Source organism: Anarrhichthys ocellatus, unplaced genomic scaffold (assembly GCF_004355925.1).
Source record: "Anarrhichthys ocellatus isolate YVR2014 unplaced genomic scaffold, GSC_Weel_1.0 scaffold5, whole genome shotgun sequence".
Lineage (NCBI taxonomy): Eukaryota > Metazoa > Chordata > Actinopteri > Perciformes > Anarhichadidae > Anarrhichthys > Anarrhichthys ocellatus.
In genome coordinates, this window is record NW_022280035.1 from 11,486,826 (window position 1) to 11,507,603 (window position 20,778).

A 20,778-nucleotide genomic window follows, 5' to 3' on the forward strand; every position below is an offset into this window, starting at 1 on the left:
TTTCAAATTAAAGCTTTCAGAATATCTCCTTATCAGTACTCATATAGGGTTTATCATAACGGATGAACATACTGAGTGATTGGACATGCAATGAGAACAATCGGAAAAACAGAGTTAACATTAGACAGTAACGATATCGGACATACCCCAATGAAGAATGATGTTCTGTACTTGACAGGTACGGACCATCCTGTAGAGTAACATGAATACAGGCACAAATTATGCAGGTATAAAGAACAAAAGACACAAAAAAATCATTAGCAACATCAGATGCAAGTAAAGCTATAATGTAATAATGGATATTGCATTTATTAACAAATGTACTGTTCTATGAATATACTAATGTTTTAAAATGTAACACTTGTTAGTTTGAATTCAAAAGACAAAGTCAAATCCTTTTTCATATAATTAGATAGCAGTACTCTCAATCATTCTGCCAGTATGTAAGCAAAGTAAAATAATTTCCTCATTAATACAGCCAACTTTTATTCTTCCTGTACCTGAGCAATGCCCAGCAGGGAAAGGTCGCAGTCTTGCAGCGAGGCTTGGGGCAGTTTGGGGGCTTTAGAGTCAAGCGATTGTAGAGCAGTGACAGGTGGAGGGGAGGTGGGCATAAAGTAGGTCTGCCCTGGTAAGGTTACCTGGGCCGCTGGCGGAGATGTAGGCAGCTCTGGCACAGGGGAAGCAGCGGGATGGTGGGATGGTAGGAATGGAAGACGTGGTAGGGATGTTGGGGGACATGAGGTATGAGACGGGCTGAGGGGCATTTGTTGTGCAGGAGAGACAGCATGGGGTAGCACAGGCTGTTCAGCAATAGGTGTCTCAGTGTGTGTCTGAATGTGAGAATGAGCCTGTGTCTGAAAATGTGCCTGCGTTTGGGAGTTTGTTTGGCCCTGAATGCTAGTTTGTGAGTGTGTGTGAGCTGGCAGCATCTGCTTGGCTTGGTGCTGCAGAGATGGAGGGGCGCCTGCCACTATCTGTGCAGAAGGATGGGTCATCAGATGTGAAGCAGGTGGACACTGTGAGGGCAGCTGACCGTCGTCAAGGGCTATCAAAGCCTGCTTCATAGGAAGTGGTTGCTGGATGGGAGTTTGGATGGGCTTTGCCAGTAACTGGGCCTGTGCAGGAGGTGGAGCTAGTGGTTGCTGCGCTTGAGAAAGCTTCTGTAGCTGTTGCTGGTAATGCACAGTAGACTGAGGCATAGGAGGCTGGGAGATGGACTGACTGACTGAAGGGTCAGCAGTGCCTACTAGGGGCTGCTGCTGGGCCTGAACAACTGGGTGTGGTGTTGTTTGGCCTTGGACATAGGCTGTTCCAGCCTGCGGCACAGGATGAGGAGTGGCAACAAAGTTTGCAGGGTCAATTACAGAATTGAGGCAATCTGTTGTTGTTCCAACACTTCCAGCTGAGCAAGGAGACCGAATCATCTGGTGAAACTGCAGAACTGGCTCTTGTTGCTGCTGCTGTTGTGTCATATGAGTTGCATCCTGTTGTACAGATGGCATGGCTTGGTGGGTAGGCCGAGAGACATACTGGAGCTGGGGCTGCATGAGTCCTGTTATTTGAGCATTTTGCTGAACAAGAGTCTCATGTTGGATCTGACTGGGAATTGAGGTAATTGCAGCTGGAGGCTGGACAGTAGCTTGGTTTTGCTGGCCCATCATCTGAATGTCCACAGTTGGGCCCTGACCATGTGGTGGCTGGGACTGACCAATTGGCTGAGTCTGGATTAATGGCTGAGCAGTTACCTGGCTCTGTGTGAGTGTGGCAGGTCCTGGGTAACTAGTCTGTAGAGGAATTTGCTGGGCCTGGATGACATGAGTCTGTTGCTGGATCACTGCCGCAGGAGGAGATACTTGGGCCTCAATCATAGCCTGAGCTGTTTGGACTGTGGACTGGGCTATAAATTGGACTGGGACCTGGTTCTGGGGATGAGCCTCACTTTGTCCTTGCTGGGAAAGGACTTGAGCTGGGACAACAGCAGACGTCTGAACAGGGATGTGCATAGTCTGAATGGCCATGGGGACCTGGTCCTGTGATAATTTTTGAGTTTGGTGCTGAATCACCTCAGTGCCGGCTGGCATATGGGGTTCCATTACAGAGGTGTGATGCTGCGGCTGGGCAACAAATGCTTGCTGCTGCTGGATCAATGCTGCTTGCTGCTGTTGCTCCATCACTTGCTGCTGTGTGAGAGCGGCATGAGGTGTAAACGGAGTGGCGTTTAGTTTTGGAAGGCACGTGTGCTGCATATCAGTTGGTTGCTGCTGAATCTGCTGATTACTGTTACTTTGTGGAATTGGGACAGTCTCTTGCTTCTCAGTTGGCTGAAGTTGGATAATGGCTGCTTGTTGCTGCTGCCCTTGAATTTGTTGCTGCATCAAAGCCTGTTGGTGGAATCTCTCTGCTTGTTGTTGTTGTAACAGGACTTGTTGCTGACACTGTTGCTCAAACTGTTGTTGCAACAGAGCTTGCTGCTGCTGCTCTATCTGCTGTTTGAGTTGCACTTGTTGCTGCTCATGTTGCAGTTGCTGTAGCTGAGCTTTCTGTTGTAGCTGATGGTGTTGTAAAATAGCCTGCTGTTGCAGATGCTGTTGTATTAGGGCTTGTTGCTGCTGTTGTTCCATTTGTCGGAGTATGGCTTGCTGATGCAATTGTTCCGCTTGCTGTTGAGTCTGCTGGGGTTGCTGCTGCAATACAATTTGTTGCCCACTTTGTTGTTGCTTCTCTGGTTCTTTTTGTATTCCACTTTGGTGTTGCCCAATTTGTTGATAAAACTGATTCTGCTGCTTTTGCTGTGAAGGAGGCTGCTGTTGCTGCTGCTCTAACTGATGTTGTAAAAGTGCTTGTTGTGGTTGCTGTTGTTGTACAAGACCTTGCTGTTGCTGCTGCTTCTCGTGTTGCTGTTGAATAAGAGCTTGCTGCTGTTGTTGATCCAACAATTGCTTGTGTATAAGTACTTGCTGCTGCTCCAGTTGTTGTTGTTGTAGTTGGGTCTGTTGTTGTTGCTGCTGTTGAAGCAATGCTTTTTGTTGCTGCTGATCAAGCTGTTGCTGGACGTACGTCTGATGTTGCTCGAGCAGTAAAGCTTGTTGCTGTTGTAACAGAGTTTGCTGAAGCTGTTGTTGCAGTTGTGGTTGTATCAGGGTCTGTTCACGAGGATCCCCTGTCGGAGGCTGTTCCCCTTGCTGTGGCAATGACACAGCTCGCTGCTCCATCCCTATGTGTTTAGGTAATACTTGCTGCTGAGGAGTCGTGTGGACAGGTGGAACAGGCTGCTGTACATAGATCTGCTGCTGAGGCTCATGTTGATGGTTCTGGACAGCTATAGCTGAAAGGCTCTGTGGATGATGTTCCGTTGGTGGCTGAGTCGCACTAACTTGTTGTTGTTCGAGCAGAGTGGCCTGGGCCTCCATTTGCTGTTGCGGCTGCTGCAGAAGGGTGGTGGTCTGGGGATCCATCCCTATCTGTTGTTGTTGGACAATAGTCTGCTGAGGGATCATGACAGGCTGTGTTTGCTGGGGTGCTGCATGGGGAATGATGTCAGTGAGCTGCATGGGAGTGGCAGGGGGTTGGGTCTGCTGAGCGAGGGGCACAATGGTCCCCCCTAGTCCAGCAGGATCATTGACTGATATGGATGTAGTGAGAACATTACTGGGTGCTTGTGGGGAAACTGGAGGTATGTATGACTGTGAGGGGGCCAATGACCCATGGGGGGTGGCAGTTTGAAATGAATCTGATGGGAATGTTTGTGACTACTCAGTGATAATGACAGAATGATGATTGGTGTTGAAAGAAGAGGGAAAAGAAAGTGGTGAAAAAATTAGGTAAGAATTAGCTTTGGCAAGGAGGATAAATTATCAACACAATTAATGTTATACAACAGGGTTTCCCACAGGGTTTTATAGCGCAGGTGTACAGACTGCACAGCTTAAGTTAGAAAAAGTAAATACACTTTAATGAAGTAAAACATTAACGCTCAGGTGAAAAGAGCAGAGGCACTGTTTCACACGGCAAGTCTATAGAGTAGGTTTAATTGAGAGGTAATGTGACCATTACATATCACCAACTAACTAATCTCCTGGGGGAAACCCTGTACAACATACAGACAGATGGTCAATCTCAGAGCATTAAGAGGATGATTTGTGGTTGTATAAATAGTTGTTTAAGCGTAAAGCACCCAAAATGTAATTAAGTTGTGGAACCATAGCTTTACTTCCATTGACAATAACATTAAATGTTGCAGCCACAGTGTAAATATGGGTTTCATTTTAATACTAATTAGTTTCATCACCATTTTTACCTGAAACATTTGTTGAGGGACACTTTGTGATACCTGTGGAACCATGGTACTGGGCTGAAGATATGTCTGACCAACAGGTCCCCCTCCACTTTGGCCTACAGACATGCAAGACATACTAACGCTCTGACCAATAGGCACATTTGGAACACTTCCACTCTCACCAATTGGGAGCATTTGAGGATGAGTCAATGCGCCAGTAGTCTGAAGAGCAGGAAAATAGTTAATGAACAATGTGATTTATCAAAACAAAGATTTCAAACAGTGATCAATTTATCAGTTTGGTGTGATTTATGAACGAGAAGAAAACAAGGTATAGACGTACAGATGCCGTAGGGGGGAGAGTATTCTGAGAGTGGGAGTATGATTCCCCTTGTTGAGAGTACGCTTGGCTCTGTCCACTTGCATAAGATTCACAGCTGGCAGACCCAATGCTCTCACCTTCTGAGTGAAAGACAATTTAAAAAAAAAAGAAGGAATGTAAAAACGTATTAACTCATAGCGTACCTCTCTTATAAAATACTGCTAATAAAGGTGCCTTTACCTGGCAGACTAAGGTTTGTCCCACTGAAAATATGTTGCTGCCTGACATACTGGTCCACTTCAGGCAGCTCTTCAGATTCCTGCACTCCTCCTCCTCCTCCTCCTCCTCCTCCTCCTCCTCCGGTCTGTCCAGCTGCCCCTGGCCCCAGTGAGGATGGGCAGGATGGATGAGAAAAGGTGTTGGAGGTGAGAGTGGGGTCTCTTTTTTCTTCGAAGTCTTGCTGCTGCTGGAAGAGCAGCTGCTGTCGACGCTCCCGCGACTTTTTGATCAGATTTACACGGTCCCGGATGGATTTTCCCACCACCTTGGCATCACTCTCATGGAAGAATCCTGACTTCACCTGAGAGAGAGAGAGAGAGGGGGGGGGGGGGGCAGAGCCGGGGGGGGGGGGGGAGGGAGAGAGAGAGAGTTATTAATGGTTAGAGGAGGGCTGAAGGAATCTAGGTCAGCAGGAGGTACCTTGAAATGGCTGATAAGTTAGGGATTTCCCTCATTACCTTCCTGCAACCTTTTAAGAATCAAAGCCTTTTTCCAGTCCACCTTATCCCACACTGGACTGTCATACGAACCCCGTTTTCTACTACACTGGCATATATCTCACCATCTCTAGAGCCACTTCCTCAGCGCTATCATTCTCCAGGTCGTAGCTGAACTCGATGGCCTCGTTGTCTTTGTGCTTCCCCTTAAGCTTCTTGGGGTCTTCAACCCAAATCCGGAGAGCCAGACAGTCCTGGGTGCCTGTGTCCTCCTCTGCCAACTCCACCCGGACTCCTGTGTCCTCCCCAAAGAATGCGTGGTTAAGGAGCTCTCGGATGGAGAGTCTGTCAAGGGAGAGACAACAAAAGGAGCAGGAATGGTGAAACAGGCATCAGCATGTTTTATGATCCCGTTTAGGAATCCAGCATGAGACAATGTAGTATGAAATGAAATGAAAGTAAAACCTGTTTACCTTTGACTCTTGTTCTGACGAATGCAGCATTCTATGATCTCTTTGATTTCTGGGTCATTCACTTTATCAAAGCTGGCTGGCTTTATACCCTGCACAAAAAGAAATGGGAAATGAATTTAAAGGAAATGATGGAATTAGATTCTGGGATATAGTATATAATCATTGCAGACATTGAATTTGGATCTCACTTCAATAAACTGTGAAAGAACAAGTTTAAACATGTCATCACCACAAATGAGTTGAGTTTGTATGAGACTATTGCAGTCAAAGAGACTCACACTTGTGACTTTGCGATAGATCTGAGCAGCATTTTGGCACTCAGAGTAGGGGTATTCTGAAGTGGCCATCTCCAGCATGCACATCCCGAAGGCGTAGACATCCACAGACTCATCATAGTGCTCCTCATACATCTCTGGAGCCATGAACTCCGGCGTTCCTGTTAAGACCAGACGATGGTTCACAGTCGATTACAAGCAGAACAGCTGAATACTATTTCACCACTGTTACGATCTGTATTTACTGTCACATAACAATGTCCGCAGAGCACTAATGCCCCAAAGTCCTCGGAGGAATGAAAACTCTGATAACAATCTTCATGGGGATTGCTCTTGCTTCCGGAGTCAAACGTTATTGAGCTAAAAGGCACTCACAGTGCATTGCTTAAGTTCTCATCAGTGGTCTCTGTTTACATTAAGTGCGGCCCACATGGACTTTAAAGTGACTCAGTCAATAATAATCTATATCTCCAGGCAACTGATGACCTCTGTAAAAATCTGAACAGTGCTGAATACAGAGAAAAGTATATATAAAGGCCCTGACTCAATTTGCTGATGTAGCTTCTCCATGCCTGGCATTGCGCTCAGAGGTTTACAGGGTTCCTAAACATTTTCCATTTCAAAATGTCATACTTTTCCAGACTCGAATTTGCAGATTGCTCTGGACATTTTGGAGTTCATGTTTGACTTTGTGACTCTAGGTGCAGAGGATGCTATGACAAGACTACAGTGCTTTTTTCCCTTTGCAAATGACTTACAATTGCCGCCTCCCCCATTTGGAGATGTTGGACAAATTTACCCATTGTGGCCATTCAGTGCACTCCTACGTAGAAAGTTGGACAATGCTCCACTGTCAAACATATGGCGCTTTGGGCAGAGCTGTTTTGCAGTTTGTGACGAACCAGCGTAGATGCAGCACCATGAAGGAGTGTGCGTTCAGCTCCATTCCGTTCTTCTAACCTTGCTTTTCAACGACATCAAGCTCGCTCTAGCCTGCGCTCTTTTACACAGTGGTATACATTTTGTCTGTGCTGGGGGGCCGCTGATTTTTTATAAATTCTGATTTTTATATTTTAGAAAACAGAATAGGAGTTATAGCCTGGAAACACAAATATGTTTCCATATACTCTTCCTTTTTCCATACTTAGAACAGACAGACCTAGAAATTACAAATAAAAAATCCAATTCTCTACTTTTCCATACTGCGTAAGAGGTAGTTTGTCTACTTACCAATGACACTCTTGGCAAAGGAGGTTCGCATAAGAGTGGCTAGTCCCAGGTCACCTATCTTGACCGAGCCTGTGGGGCCTGTTATGAAGATGTTGTCACACTTAAGGTCCCGGTGGACTATTGGAGGAGTCCTGGTGTGAAGGAAGTGAAGGCCCTTCAGGATTTGCCGACACCAGCTCCTCAGGACCTTGGGTTTCATCACTTTAAAGCGCTTCAGGTAACTGTGCAGAGAGATAGAGCAGGATTTTGTAGTGGAAAGAAAGTAAACTGTAATCAGCCACTGATGGATAGCTAGATGATCCCCATGAGAGACAAAAACACTCTCATAAATACCTTTGAATTTCAATGCTATGACAACAGCATTTTAGGAGAGGATTGAGCAGCACTTCAACTATCAACACCATGTGTTGATATTTGCTTACTATGAAGGCAGGTTTACAGCTATTGTTTTGCACTGCAGCTACAATTGACACTGCAACAGATGAAATAAGTGAGAGAAAATACTTTCTAGGCCTTTCATAGACATGTGAATCATGATGTATACTGTATATCAGCTTTGTTTTATTGGTCATTTTAAGTGCGCTATACATTTTATAACAATTTGCAGTACAGAGCTGCTGCCTATGGGTGACATTTACTCTCATGGGTGTGGTGACATGACTGGCTAAAACAACAAAACTGAACAACACAAAAATAGTGATCTGTCATCGAGTGAAGAGTAATAGAAATGAGGAGGTTGTGCTAACGTTTTGAGTGTTCCTGAAGTCATGAGTTCTGTGACCAGTACGATGCACCTCCTGCCACGGAACACAGACTCCCAGGAATCATAGAAGCGGACGATGTTGGGGTGCTGGAGCCCCTTCAGCATCTCGGCCTCCTCCTTGAAGCGTTGCTGCTCTGCCTTGGTCAGCTTGCGGTCCTGAAGTGAGAGGTACACAACAAGTTATATGGCATGACTGTGAACATTGGCTTCTCCAGAGCTTTAGAGGTTATGATTCCTATACTCCCTCAATTCCACAACTGCAAGCACTGTTACTGCCACTAGATGGTGCTAGCAATACAGAGTTGCATTAGTGCTGAGACAACACCCAACCCTTAGCTTTATAAAACAAATTTCTACTGCATCTGCCACACATCCCCAGTATGGTGGCCAGAATGGACACGGCAGAAATCCAGTTCACTGGCACAGGCAGCATCCCACAGGAACAAACACAGCCATTGACTTATCCCTCTGTCAAACACTGGTGCATAGGTTATTTATAAAGACGTTAGACTCTTGCATGCTATGCAGAGAAGGTGCTCCGTTCTGCAGTTAAAATGTCTTGTATTGCTTGTGTATTCTTATGTATTCTTCTATTTTCTTAAACCCTTGGTGCTCTCGTCAATAACATCAGCCGTATTCAGACAAAAAAAACACACACCTATCTTTTAAATTCCCTATATAATATCAACAGGAAATGGCATTTATGAATATGCAAGTGATGCACTGGTGATATTACATTGAAGAATCAAACACAATCCTCACAATCAAAGCATTTTACTGTGGAGGAAATGCTTAAAGGCTCTACTAAGTCAGTGTGTATTTTTAGACTTGTCACAAGCAACTGTTGTTGTTGTTTGTTATTTCCAACAAAACAGTGTACTGACTTGATATATGTAAGGGAGTCGGGTGGCAGCCATTGTCACGTCACAAACAGACAAAACCATAAATAGAAGTCATCATAACACTGGCTCTTCACTGATAGATTCCATCGAAGTTGAGCTTTTTGTTTAACACAGATCTCCCCAAAGGGACACGCTGTACTGCAGATGTTTGTATAGATGTAAAGAGATTTTCATGTAATGCAGTTTCTCTGTCCCTACCTCTTTCTATATTTATCATATGGGGGGTATTTTTCTAGCATGCACTGATTTTGTGCCTCTGTTTCTCTTCCCCCCGTGTCTGTGTTTCATCTTTTCAGACATCTTTTCCTCTCTGTGTCTATACTGGTTCAGTGTCCTTTTCTGGAAGTACTGGTCAAGGCAATTGCTCCACATCTCCCCTCTCAACAGGGAAGTAGCATCAACAAAAAGGCTGTTCCTCGTTGCACTATTATGGCTAAGAATAAGTTAGCCAGCTTAGGTCTGTCCTCATGCACTCATTCCTTTAACACCAACTACCTCATGTTACTATGTGCATGCATGCTTAAGCAATGATGTGCGTTTACCTGACTGTGTGCAGGTTTATCTAACCATGCTTAGGTCTCAATGCTGTCTCTTTCTACACCACCTCTACCCATATCTACAAGTGTCGTCTTTGTGGTGTGCTTTATTTTGTCTGGGAGTACTGCCTGGGTTTGGGTGCCTGTCCTCTGTCTCACTCCTTCGTCAGAGCGTCACTCTGCCTCACTGTCTGGCACAGAGCGTTTGCCCGTGTGTCCCTGTCTGCTGCCTCCTCAGCATCTATCGCGTCTCTCGCTGAGTTTGGCATCAGACAGCTTTCAGGTCGGCAAAGGTCACAAAGAGTTCAGTTGGTGAGATTGTGTCTAGACAGACTCACACAAACCTACTTCCCATTCGCATAGCCACCCACCCACACTCCCATATTCACACAAAGAGAGGTACAACAACAAAAAAAAAGAAAAAAAAGGCAATATGCATTCTTCAAGTGTTCCAATAATTAGTCGCAGTCCTCTTTCCAAGCGTGCTAAGTACACCCAAATACAATTACTGCTGCTACGAGGCCTCATTCACACTGACTTATGTGATACATTTAAAGGAATACTACTCAATAAACTCTTGGAAATGATGACAATAATGTGGAATTGTATACTAAAGTACATTTGTAACATCGGTACAACAGCAACTCACACAAACAGAACAGCCTCCTAACCAGCAGATAAATGTAAATAGGGAAGCAACAGAGAAACAGAAAGTGAGGGAGAGAAAGGTCAGCTCAGGAGTCCATGACACAGCCTGACTGTTCCCAATTTCTGCAACCTTAAGAAGTGAACACCCTAGCTTTAAGCACACGATGAGAATCCATAATCAAGAATTATTTTTAATTCACGTTTGATTGTCTGTATAATGGAGATCTTGGGTATCCTAATGAATACCTAAGACTGTAAACAAGGTAGCTATACATACATACACTTGGCCTTACTGTGTATAACACAGCACAGTGGGTGCTGCCATTAAAACCAAAACAAGCAGTAAGGGATATACGCACATATTAAAACTTCCTGTTCAGCCACACTGTTTTTAACTAATATATTCTTACTCTCTGTGTACCATGTGAGCCACGTAAAAGATACATTTCCATTTGTGATGGGAGGTTTTTCTGATTCTGAACAGAAAAAGTGATGCAATCCAGTAAGATTATGATGTTCAATTCTTTTTGAGATTGTGTCTCTAGGTATGTTCATTCAGCTCTACAGCAGTTTTTTTGCTGTAGTTTTTTGGGGCCAGAATTAGCAGACAAGCTACCAGGATCACTACAATACAGGAACACCCCTTTGATACAGTCTCAACAAATATAAAACATTAGAAGTTTCACAGATGTAGTATTTACTGCAGGGTAACTGTAATTAATGACATGCTATTTTTGGGTGTTCCTGATATTTTGTACATACCTGCATAGTCCGCTTGGTCATGTAATATTGTTGTCACAAGGCGCCTCCGTGGCAGGGACTTAAGTTTTATAACTTGGTAAGCAGAGTAAGACCTGGTTGTGCACCATGAGATGTTTTTGGATCAGACATCTGGTAGAGCAGAAGGTCAAGGTGCAGGTTAAGTAGCCTCATAAAGCACCGGAGGAAATGGACAGGATATGGCTTACAAGGCATTTGGCTGAGGTCATGAATGCCAAAGCACGTGAGCCCCAAAACAACTATTTTGGCAAACACTGCAGGAATATCAGATATCATACAGACTGAAGATGAAGTGGCTTCTCTGGTTACATTCTTGTCTTGATAAATAAGGGCTGGTTTATGGCACTATCAACACATAGGGGAACATTAGTTTTACTGTAGGTGGGTATTTGTACGTTTATGAGCATAGTGTGTATGGCTCTGCAGTGTGGGAATAAGCATGTCAGTGTTTGAAAATCCGAGGCGGCGGGTGGCTAGGATTAGATTACTGTAAGCTACAACAGCTCAGAATAACAAAATAGATTGTTGGAAAAGGGATGGCCCACACGCCAGATTAGAACCTGAGGCCAGTAGGCCAAGTTCACTAACCTTCATATTCCTTTAGCAAATGCACTGCCATGGCCATTTCCTTTTCAGTGACCACTTGTTAGCAGGAGGTCTTCATATCTCTCTGTACTCAATTCTGCTCCTCATATAACGAGTTGTGAAAATGTTTATTAATGGACATCAATGCTACCTTACAAATTTATCTTAAAATCTGACACAATCCTTTTGTGGCGTTCCTATTTTTTGTCACATTCCTGAGATAATAATCGCATCATAATAATTTGAGCATGTGTTCTTTAGATGTACTGATTTTCTGATTAGCCTGATTAGCCTATACAGTCAATGCCTGTGTTATGTGGCAATGTCTCTAACATTCAACAGCAATCGAATCTCCATTGTCGGTTAGGTAATGGGGATATAGCCTTAGGGACACTTGCCAACCGTTGGTGCCCTAGTTGAGCCATGCGTCTGGTCAGTTTGGTTGGATCGATTCCATCCGGGTCTACTCAGTTCAGCTGTAGTCCATCTGATTCCTAATTTTAGTCACCCATCAATAGACTGTCTTTGCTTTACCTAGCCGAACCCATATTGTCTTTTGCAGCTATTTGTTACACTGAGCCAAAGAATAAAGTAATTGTTGTAAATATTGCCAAGTCTTTCTGCAAAGGATTTTGTTCTTTCGAATACTTTCACCAGAGCCTGCATTGATTGTTCTTATCAAAGGATGGGAATACAGCTATCAATTATAACATAAGGCAAGCAGCAGGCAGCGACCAGAGATGATCTTTCAACCTTGTGAACGGCTCAATTATAATGAAGTCAACTGCCAAACCGGGGGTATCGACTGTATATAGGTGAACAAGGGGTCGAGACTGTTTCACAGGAGCTGCACGCTGAACTCTTAACCATATCAAAGGGCTCTTATGGCCTTAATAAGGAGGAACCTTTTCACTAAGAAACATGGCACAGTGATTGTAGCAAGCAACCTCCTAAACTGGCATTTATATGCAGACATAAATCAAAAAAGCTCATCAACAATAAGTAAGTAAAATGTATTCATAAAGCGCTTTTCACAGACATGTTAAATCAAATATTTGAGGTGGTAGTCTTTATCATCATGGCAACCTTCAGCACTGCAGACGCGAGCGCTGCTCTGGTGTTTGCAGTTCTGTGAGTGTAGCATGGCTGAGCTGAGCTGAGCTGGAACCAGTCTGGGATGACTGGGTTGAACCAGTCTGGTGTCTGCCGCCCGAGTTATGCTGTCTGTGCAGGGTTTTTGTTCCAGCCTTACGAGCACCCACTGTAATTAACTCCCTGGATCACTCTGCATGCTCGCTCACTCAGAAAAAAAAAGTGATCGACGGAGGGAGGGCGAGAGAGGAAGAGAGAAAGAGGGTGACATTGGCATATGTTGACACAGACGGACAGAGAGCAACAGCTTGCACACAGAAATGTAATACATGTACAAGACATACACAAACACATCGACTTAGGGGCACGGACAGCAAAATGTACAACCAAAGCAGTAGCAAGTGAGATAGCTCTTCCCTTTTAGGCGTGGAATTCCCAGGGAAAGGCAGATAAAAGATGGTGTCCGGACTGTGAACTTTAATTACGCACTCTTTCAAACTGCATTTGGACTGATAATCCCCTCGATGTGGACACAGGAGGAGAAGAGCTAGGTGGTGCTCCCAGGCTGCAGTCTCATAGTGGATATAGCTTTAAATATTGCATTGGCTCATCATGAACAGGCTGTTTATCATCCTGTCCCATCCAGTGCCTTTCAACTGGGGGCATTGAACAGACTGTTCGTTGATTATGATACATACGTACTTCCGTGCATGTTGTTTGATTACTGGGACCTGTGTTTTTACTTGTTTGAATTTCAAAGTTAAAGTGTGAGGAATTGAGCAAAATTGTAGGCTTTAAACACAATGAACTAATTTAGATACAAATATAGACAACAATATTGATGTTGATTATAATACCTAATTGTGATACATCCATACTGTATTATGTTATTGAAAAATTACTCATCTCTGCATCAAACACCAGGAGGAAAAAGTGATGGTTACATCAAGTCTATCATTATTAACTATTATCTCACTACATCCACCTGTCATTGAAACTGTGTTCAAGCTTTGGTAAAGTGGGCTAAATAGGACGGATCATGTGACCTGGGTGACTCGAATGTTACATTGAACATGGCACTGGATCAATCTACCAGGGTGCTGAGTGCATGTGTCTCCCTCCATGTGGTAACTCAGTGTTAGACGACTGCTCTCTGGGAGGGATGCCATGATAATCCTCTGCTTGGCTCGTCGTCTCCCGCTCTGTCTCTCTCTCTCTCTCCCTCCCACTCACCATCACCTCCTGCTGTGTCTCGCTTTCCTTTCTCACACGCCTCATTCTCCTTGCTGTTGCTCTGTGTCCAGATCTCAGTCTGCTTTTCTCTAATAGGTTGTCTTCCTATCTGTGTATGATACACATTTAATTCGTGTGTGAGTGAGTGTTTCTAATTGTCTCAGTAGTTTCTGAGTGACGTAATGCCAGTAATGTCCTCGTGCTAAATGAACAAAAAAACAGTAATAACTAGATTTTCTACATGATAATTACTTTGACCCACTGCAATTGTGCAGAAAAAAATTGGATTTTGCAGATCCATTATGGGTGCATAAATCAGCTTAAGTCTACTGTCTTTTCATTTTCAAAAAATGCTTTACCACCTCAGACATGCTCACACTCCTGAGCAAAGGCTACACAGTGCCTTTGTGTCATGAACGAACAGGCTACATTTGCCATCAGAGCAGATCTCTTGAAGAAGGGACACATCAAGTATTTAAGTAGGACTGAACATGATCCGCGGCAGTATGATATACCATGCCGCAGAACTGCTGATGTGAAGCTGATTCACTAGGTGTTGAAGTAAAACCAGAAAAGGTAACTTGGGGCAAACCTGCTGTTTGCCAGTCCAACAGACAGAGCTTGATCTCAAGGATTAGTCAAGGCTATTGTTTTGGAATTAGCTCCAAACCAAACACATGACTGACTTTTCTCACACAAAGCCTGCAGTCAAATCGGATGGCTTATCATGACACTGCTCTCTATTGTGGGGCCAAGAGTCGGAGGGATGCATTTCTTCTCTCCTCCACGAGTCTGTCGCCCACCACATGTTGAATTCACACCATAACAATGTTTCCCATTACTTCTCTGCATGTAAGGACTCTGTAGCAGTGCTCTGGTATTAAGACATTTAACAATCCTCCCACTGCAACGTCAGTGCATGACAAAGAGTTTCTTACAGTAATGTTTGCTGTATATCTGCGACAATGTTCCTATTTGCTCTGCGATCACAAAATGCATCCCATTTAGAGCTTCCCTTTCACATGACTATTTCCATTTCAGACTTCATTATAGTACACAATAGACACGAGTAGACTATGAAATGTACTGTAGCCCTAGCTTTACCCAAGCATATTAAAACTAGCCTAAATAGTGACATCACTTTGCCTTTACACTTTAATAACAAACATTAACTTCACACTTTAACACTAGGGCTGTGCAATATATACAATACCGATATTGTGATATGAGACTAGATATCGTCTTTGATTTGGGATATTGTTATATTGTAATATGGCATAAGTGTTGTCTTTTCCTGTTTTTTTAAGGATGCAATACAGTAAATTTATGTAATTTTCTGAATTTAACCAACCGTATGATATTGTCTCAATATCTTATCAAAGTATTTTTCTCCATAAAGCCCAGCCCGCGGAAAAACTTGTGATACATGCTGACAGCTTCTTCAAAAAGGTTTTTCCAGTAACTAACAAGGGTGAACTCACACACACCTCCTTACCTCACAAGATGCTTTTGCTCAAGTGCCCTGGAGTCCATTTCCTGATTGACAGCACTGCACTACACCAATAATGCAATCCCTAAAATGAATGTTTACCTTAAGTGTCATGACTGAATTCATATAATTCAGTCTAATGCAGAACGTTCTGTCTCGAGTAGGATACCTTATCACAACAGGAAGAAGCACTGACAGCTCATGATTCTATTATTCATAACAGCGCCAGAAAAGGCAAAGTCTCCACTTTCAATGTGTGCTGTCACTTAACTACAAGCGATGCTCCTCCTTTTCACCCCGGTCTCCACTGAACTGCAGTCTCGCAGTATGAATAGCAAGCAGACGACGTGCTGAGATTTTCAGATTCCAAAAAGAAGAGCTACACTATTCACCTCAAAAAGATGATGGAAAGCTCTCTAAAGCACACTAGTATTTCCATTTAGCCCTCAGGGTTGCGTACACATTCTGGAGTGTTCACAAATTATTTTGGGTTTATTCTATCATGCAGCTAATTGTGCCCGCTAATGCAAAATATATAATGACACATTTTGCATCATGGTGTGACGAAAGAAAAAGAAGAGCAAAAACGTTTGTCTTACCTGAAGTTCACACCAAGCCACCTCCACCCAGGTCTCTGTGTCCAGGCCTTTATACACAGTCTTGAAGGCTCCTCTGCCCAGTTCAATGTCAAACTTGAGGAACCTGCCTCCAGGAGAGGTGGCCACAGCCTTCATCTCCGCCTCCTCCTCCTGCTCATGATCCCTCTCCTTCCCCCTCTGGGTGGGTGAGGAGGAAGGTACCTCCTTGTCTGGCTCCTGGCTGGAGCTGGGGCAGGATGGGTCGAGGCCCATGGCAGCACAGGAGGAAGCAGCCCCTTGCTGCTGGTCACTGCTGGTGAAGACTGAGTCTGAGGAGCGCAGCTCCAGGTGAGGGGCGCTGTGGGAGGCCTCGGGGGTCACCTCCACCTCATCGTCCTCCTCACAAATCTCCACACTCTTCCTGAAGAAGCGCTTCTCCCTCCTCAGCCGTTTCTGGCCAGTGTCGACTGGTAAGGAGGGCGTGGAGAATGAAGTCGGACTGACTGGGTTCTCCTTTCCCTCCCGGCTGGCTTCTCCTCCCTGTCCTCCTCGGATTCTTCCATCCTCTCCTCTTGTCGCTTTCCTCTCCTGAGTGTGGGAGGAGGGGAAGTCCAAGGGGGTGCCGTTTGTCCTCTCCCTCTGTGGGTCCGCCCTGCCCTCCTCCTCCCTCTGTCCATCAGGTTTCTCCGAGGAGTCCTCGGTGCCTGTGGGCTCTCCTGGGTCAGTAGCCATGGGGAACGGACTTTCTCACGCCTCCTTGACCTCCTCCTCCTCCAAACCTTTGCTCCTCCGTCAGTCCCCGTCTCTCTCTCTTTCTGTGGTTAACCTCTCACCCCGTCTAGCCCGTCAGGCTGTTCTCCCAGTGCTGCAGGTGACTGAAGGCCGTCGTCGGTCCAACTGGCGACCCTCTCCCACTTCTCCTCCACTCTCTGCCTCCCTGTCTCCTTTTATTAGATGCTTTACAGTAGCACAGGAGGGTGAGCCCACAGCTGTGAGAGAAGAGTTTCTATCCTCACTTTCCTCCTCACCATGTCCTACATTTACTTTACATCCACTTCTGTGCAGTACTAATCAAAGTAAACCACACGTCTCCCAGCTCTTAGAAACACACACTAAACCGGGAGTTTTTTCAAGCCTGTTGGGAAAGCTGCTGAGTTTTTCCTTCAAATTGTTGTGTGAATATCTTCAAGTAAACCCTGCAAGACAGAGACAAAACATTGCATTAATATTCAGTCAGAGGAGGGAAATTATTGTGATGATGTTACATTTAACTTTCTTAAGAAGAATGTAAGTTGGTTTCTGTTTGTTTGATGAGATACATTTAAATATGAAAGTTAGAGGGTCCCCTTTACTACAGAGGGACGAAACGCATCAACATCAAAGAAGTAGAAGCCTCACAGAAATGTCTCACAGCACCATTGAAAAAAAAAGGACTGTCAGAGTAGTTGTGGCTGATTAAACAGCTCTTTCTTGTAAAGCTAACCACTGCTAATACTTGCAAAGAGTACTGTAATTTCTCTTGAGAACATGAAGTGTTGATTGCCTGTAAAACTTCTGCTAAAGCATTTCGATCAAAGAAAAGCTAATGTGAGTAGATTTCCTCAGTCGGTGTGAATGTTTCCAGTAATCAGATACAAGGTTAAACCTCAGAAAGTACAGATGTCTGTAAATGGTCTTTTTCCACAGCCGCTCGACCTGAGTAAATTAATTCGGCAATGTTAATCAAACTCAGTAGTGAACTCTGGCCGCCCAGTTTGTACCCGTATATGGTAAGAACATCCCAAAACCCATATAGCAGAGCAACCATGTAATCTGCTCAATCTGCCAAAGAAAAGCTTCATCTTTGTTATGGGCTGAACTTTGACATTTAAACCAAAGAGGCCTCGAAGAATATCCAGCTAGCCTGGTCAAGAATTACACACGCCTTCATCAATCATCAAGTGCATGTTTATCAGCGTCTTGCAACTTAAGTTGTGTTCAACGGCTCCATTAGTCAACAGAAAGCTGCAGTTGGACGTATGCGATCCCAACCATTAAATATGGATGATGAACTATGGGCCGGTTGAGTGTAAATAATTCATACGCGGAGGGATTGCCGGCTGCAACAAAGAGCTCATAAATATACACAACTATGATTGTGATTATCATCAGCGCAGGCATCAGCCGGCAGTATTACTCAGTGCATACCCAGTCAGCCATTCAGGCAGGGTGATAGTTTTATATTGCCCCTCTGTGTTATCCTCTGCCAGCAGAAGGTGAAACTGAATGCATCAGGTTTCCTCTGACACGGGCAACATCCCCGCAATGCTCATTCACTGTATGGGTTTGTGTGTGTGTGTGCGCATGCACACTAGTGGACATCTTTCTGATGACATCTTTATCTTCACTTCTCCTCACTCTCCATCTGTCCCTAGGTATTATATCTCCTCAGCCTTCTGGCAGCCAATGGTCTGGGTGGCTGCATCGGAGCTGTTTAAATAAGACACCTGCAAGAAGTCTCTCTGGAGCTAATATAGACAGGGTTGGTGTACCAATTACAGATGCAATTAAAGCCCAAAGTCACCATTCGTTTTTAAGCAGTTGAACTTAAAGGAAGAGAGCGTGCTAATGCTTACCAACAACTAAAGCTGCTCTGAAGGAATGTGTCTGTCCTGGGAGGGTACCGGTAAGGTAAATGGAAAGTACCAAGTGCAGTCTGGGACAGGGTGTTAACTCACTTTGCATATAAATTTACAACTCAACACATATTACTTTACAACGGCACACGTGGGACTTTCAAGGGCCTCTGCCATGGCTTGGGTTACAGCACTCTTAGGTATGAGGCTCTCCATAAGGACCACACATGTCTATGTTGCCGCCTGAAATACGCTGTTCACTGCCAGACGGGCTCAGTCAAAGTCATGGCAGCGAGTCTGGACTTTTTTTTCTTCCATTTAAATGAGGAAAGCCCACCGCGACCACTGGGGGCTCATCTAGTGGCTCACAGCGGCTTTTATCTCTTTTATAAGGCGGCCATTAACACTCACGTCGAGCCTGTTGTCTCTCCAGGCTCAAAGCAAATGAGTCTGGCATGCGATGCTGGTGACTGTCAATCAAATTGGAAACAGAACAGGCGGATATTAAACCAACTGATAAGAGGCTCCTGAGGAGGAATTCCAGTTTAGCTACGTTCCTCAGACACATGCTAAAACACACTCAAAACGTTCTTTTTTGTTTTGTTTGATCAATGAATTACATGCCTGTTACAATGTCCACGAGTTGAGGGTGATTTATTCAAATAGCTTTTTTTGGTCAAACCAACAGCTAAAAGCCCAAAAACATCTAATTCAAAATGACAGTAACAAAAAAAAAAAAAAAGCAGCATATCCTTACACTTGAGATGATAGAGCCAGCGAATGATTAATCAATTAATTAAATGCTCAATTATCCTCATCGTCTATCAACTACTCATTTCAGCAACCCAGTGGGGACTACTAGTGTACAGTGCGGCTAACAAGGTAAAAGGCTAACAGGATGTGGGGAACATAAAGGGGGAAAAACAACAGGCGATAACGAGAGCGAAGTAAACAGGAGCTTATTCGCCAATGTCCCCAGGGCAAGGAGTTCCCATGAAAGCCACATACCGGACAGAGTTATCACAGTACATCAAACACGTTCAACCTCATCACTGTCTCTCTCACCCTCCCAGTTTACACACACACACACACACACAAACAGATATCAGACACACACCAGCAGGCTGGAACAAACTTTGTGTTTCACTTTCTTTCTCTCTCTCTGTGTCCCTCTCACACTCTTTTTTTTATCTTTTATACACAGACAAAAACACACACACACACACAGAGAAACCGCGTGTCCCCTTTCAATGAAAGAATGTCGAAAGGAATTTCCTGACACCAGGAAAATGACCAAGCAACTGCCCATGTGGGCAAACGTGGTAAACCAAAGTCGAAGATAACAAAACCAACGTCGCAGCTGAACCTGGCACATCTCTCTCTCTCTCTCTCCGGCAGCGAACTGACTCGTGCATGTAGCACACATCACACGTCACCATCATTGTCTGTTGATTTTTCCAGCAGTGCTGTGAGGACATGAGAAGTGATCATCTGACGTGCTGCACCCTGCCTGCCCTCCAGGCTTCTGTGAGGCTCTTGCAGCTGCATGAACACCTGCAGCTGACTCGGCCGTTCTGAAACGTGCAGTGGAAATCATTGGGACTCCTTCACTTTATGACAGAAAGCCGTGATTTCTATTCGATTCTCTAAACCCGCTGAAGGCCACACTTGTTTTTGCCAGAACCTCTTGTCATTTGTGCTCAAAGTTTTAAGACAAGGAGAAGAAGAAGAAGAAGAAGAAGAAGAAGAAGAAAAGCCCTGCATTCCTTCTACACTCTCTGTTACACAAAGACAAACAAAAATACGCACACGGTCTCACATCTCCTCCACAATCTATAAAACACACAACATATACATTGCAACCCTATTTGTGTCCGGCACTTTTTTTCATCCCTTACTTGATGGGGACACACACATTAATCCCTTGGAACCAAACTGCCGCTGGAAAATGATGCAGGCAGACAAAGGAAGAGCCACGTTGTGTGTCTGTCTGAACGTGTCTGTGTGTGTGTGTGTGTGTGTGTGTGTGTGTGTGTGTTTGTGTGCGCGCGCAGACAGTGCCGCTTTTGCAATCGAGGGGACCGTGTAGATGAAAAGACTGAATAAAAAGTGACGAGGGGGACAGGAAGGGATTGTAGTTGGTGGGAGCAGAGTTTCGAACAGAGAGAGAGAGAGGGAAGGAGGGATGGAGCGAGGGGGGCCGGCTAGTAGAAGGGGTGAGAAAAAAATGTGTGTGAAAGAGAACAACAGAGAGATAAAGAG

At 44.5% G+C, this 20,778-nt stretch overlaps 1 protein-coding gene across 10 annotated transcripts in view; it reads right to left on the minus strand.

Annotated features, from left to right (window-relative positions):
* Positions 1-20,778, minus strand: part of wnk3 (WNK lysine deficient protein kinase 3) — a 34,642-nt gene that overhangs the window by 9,834 nt on the left and 4,030 nt on the right. For 7 of the 10 annotated variants that reach the window (XR_004212708.1, XM_031844863.1, XM_031844861.1 and 4 more), the window contains exons 2-12: positions 15,923-17,097; positions 8,042-8,214; positions 7,296-7,516; positions 6,069-6,226; positions 5,791-5,879; positions 5,443-5,662; positions 4,842-5,181; positions 4,623-4,741; positions 4,301-4,501; positions 501-3,752; positions 147-190 (exon numbers count right to left, since the gene is read on the minus strand). Coding sequence is in view for 9 of the 10 variants with exons in the window: in XM_031844863.1 (XP_031700723.1) it covers positions 147-190; positions 501-3,752; positions 4,301-4,501; positions 4,623-4,741; positions 4,842-5,181; positions 5,443-5,662; positions 5,791-5,879; positions 6,069-6,226; positions 7,296-7,516; positions 8,042-8,214; positions 15,923-16,633 (5,528 nt within the window). In the remaining variant the exon portion in view is untranslated. The remainder of the gene's footprint in view (positions 1-146; positions 191-500; positions 3,753-4,300; positions 4,502-4,622; positions 4,742-4,841; positions 5,182-5,442; positions 5,663-5,790; positions 5,880-6,068; positions 6,227-7,295; positions 7,517-8,041; positions 8,215-15,922; positions 17,098-20,778) is intronic. The other 3 variants (XM_031844862.1, XM_031844864.1, XM_031844870.1) reach the window with 3 other exon arrangements.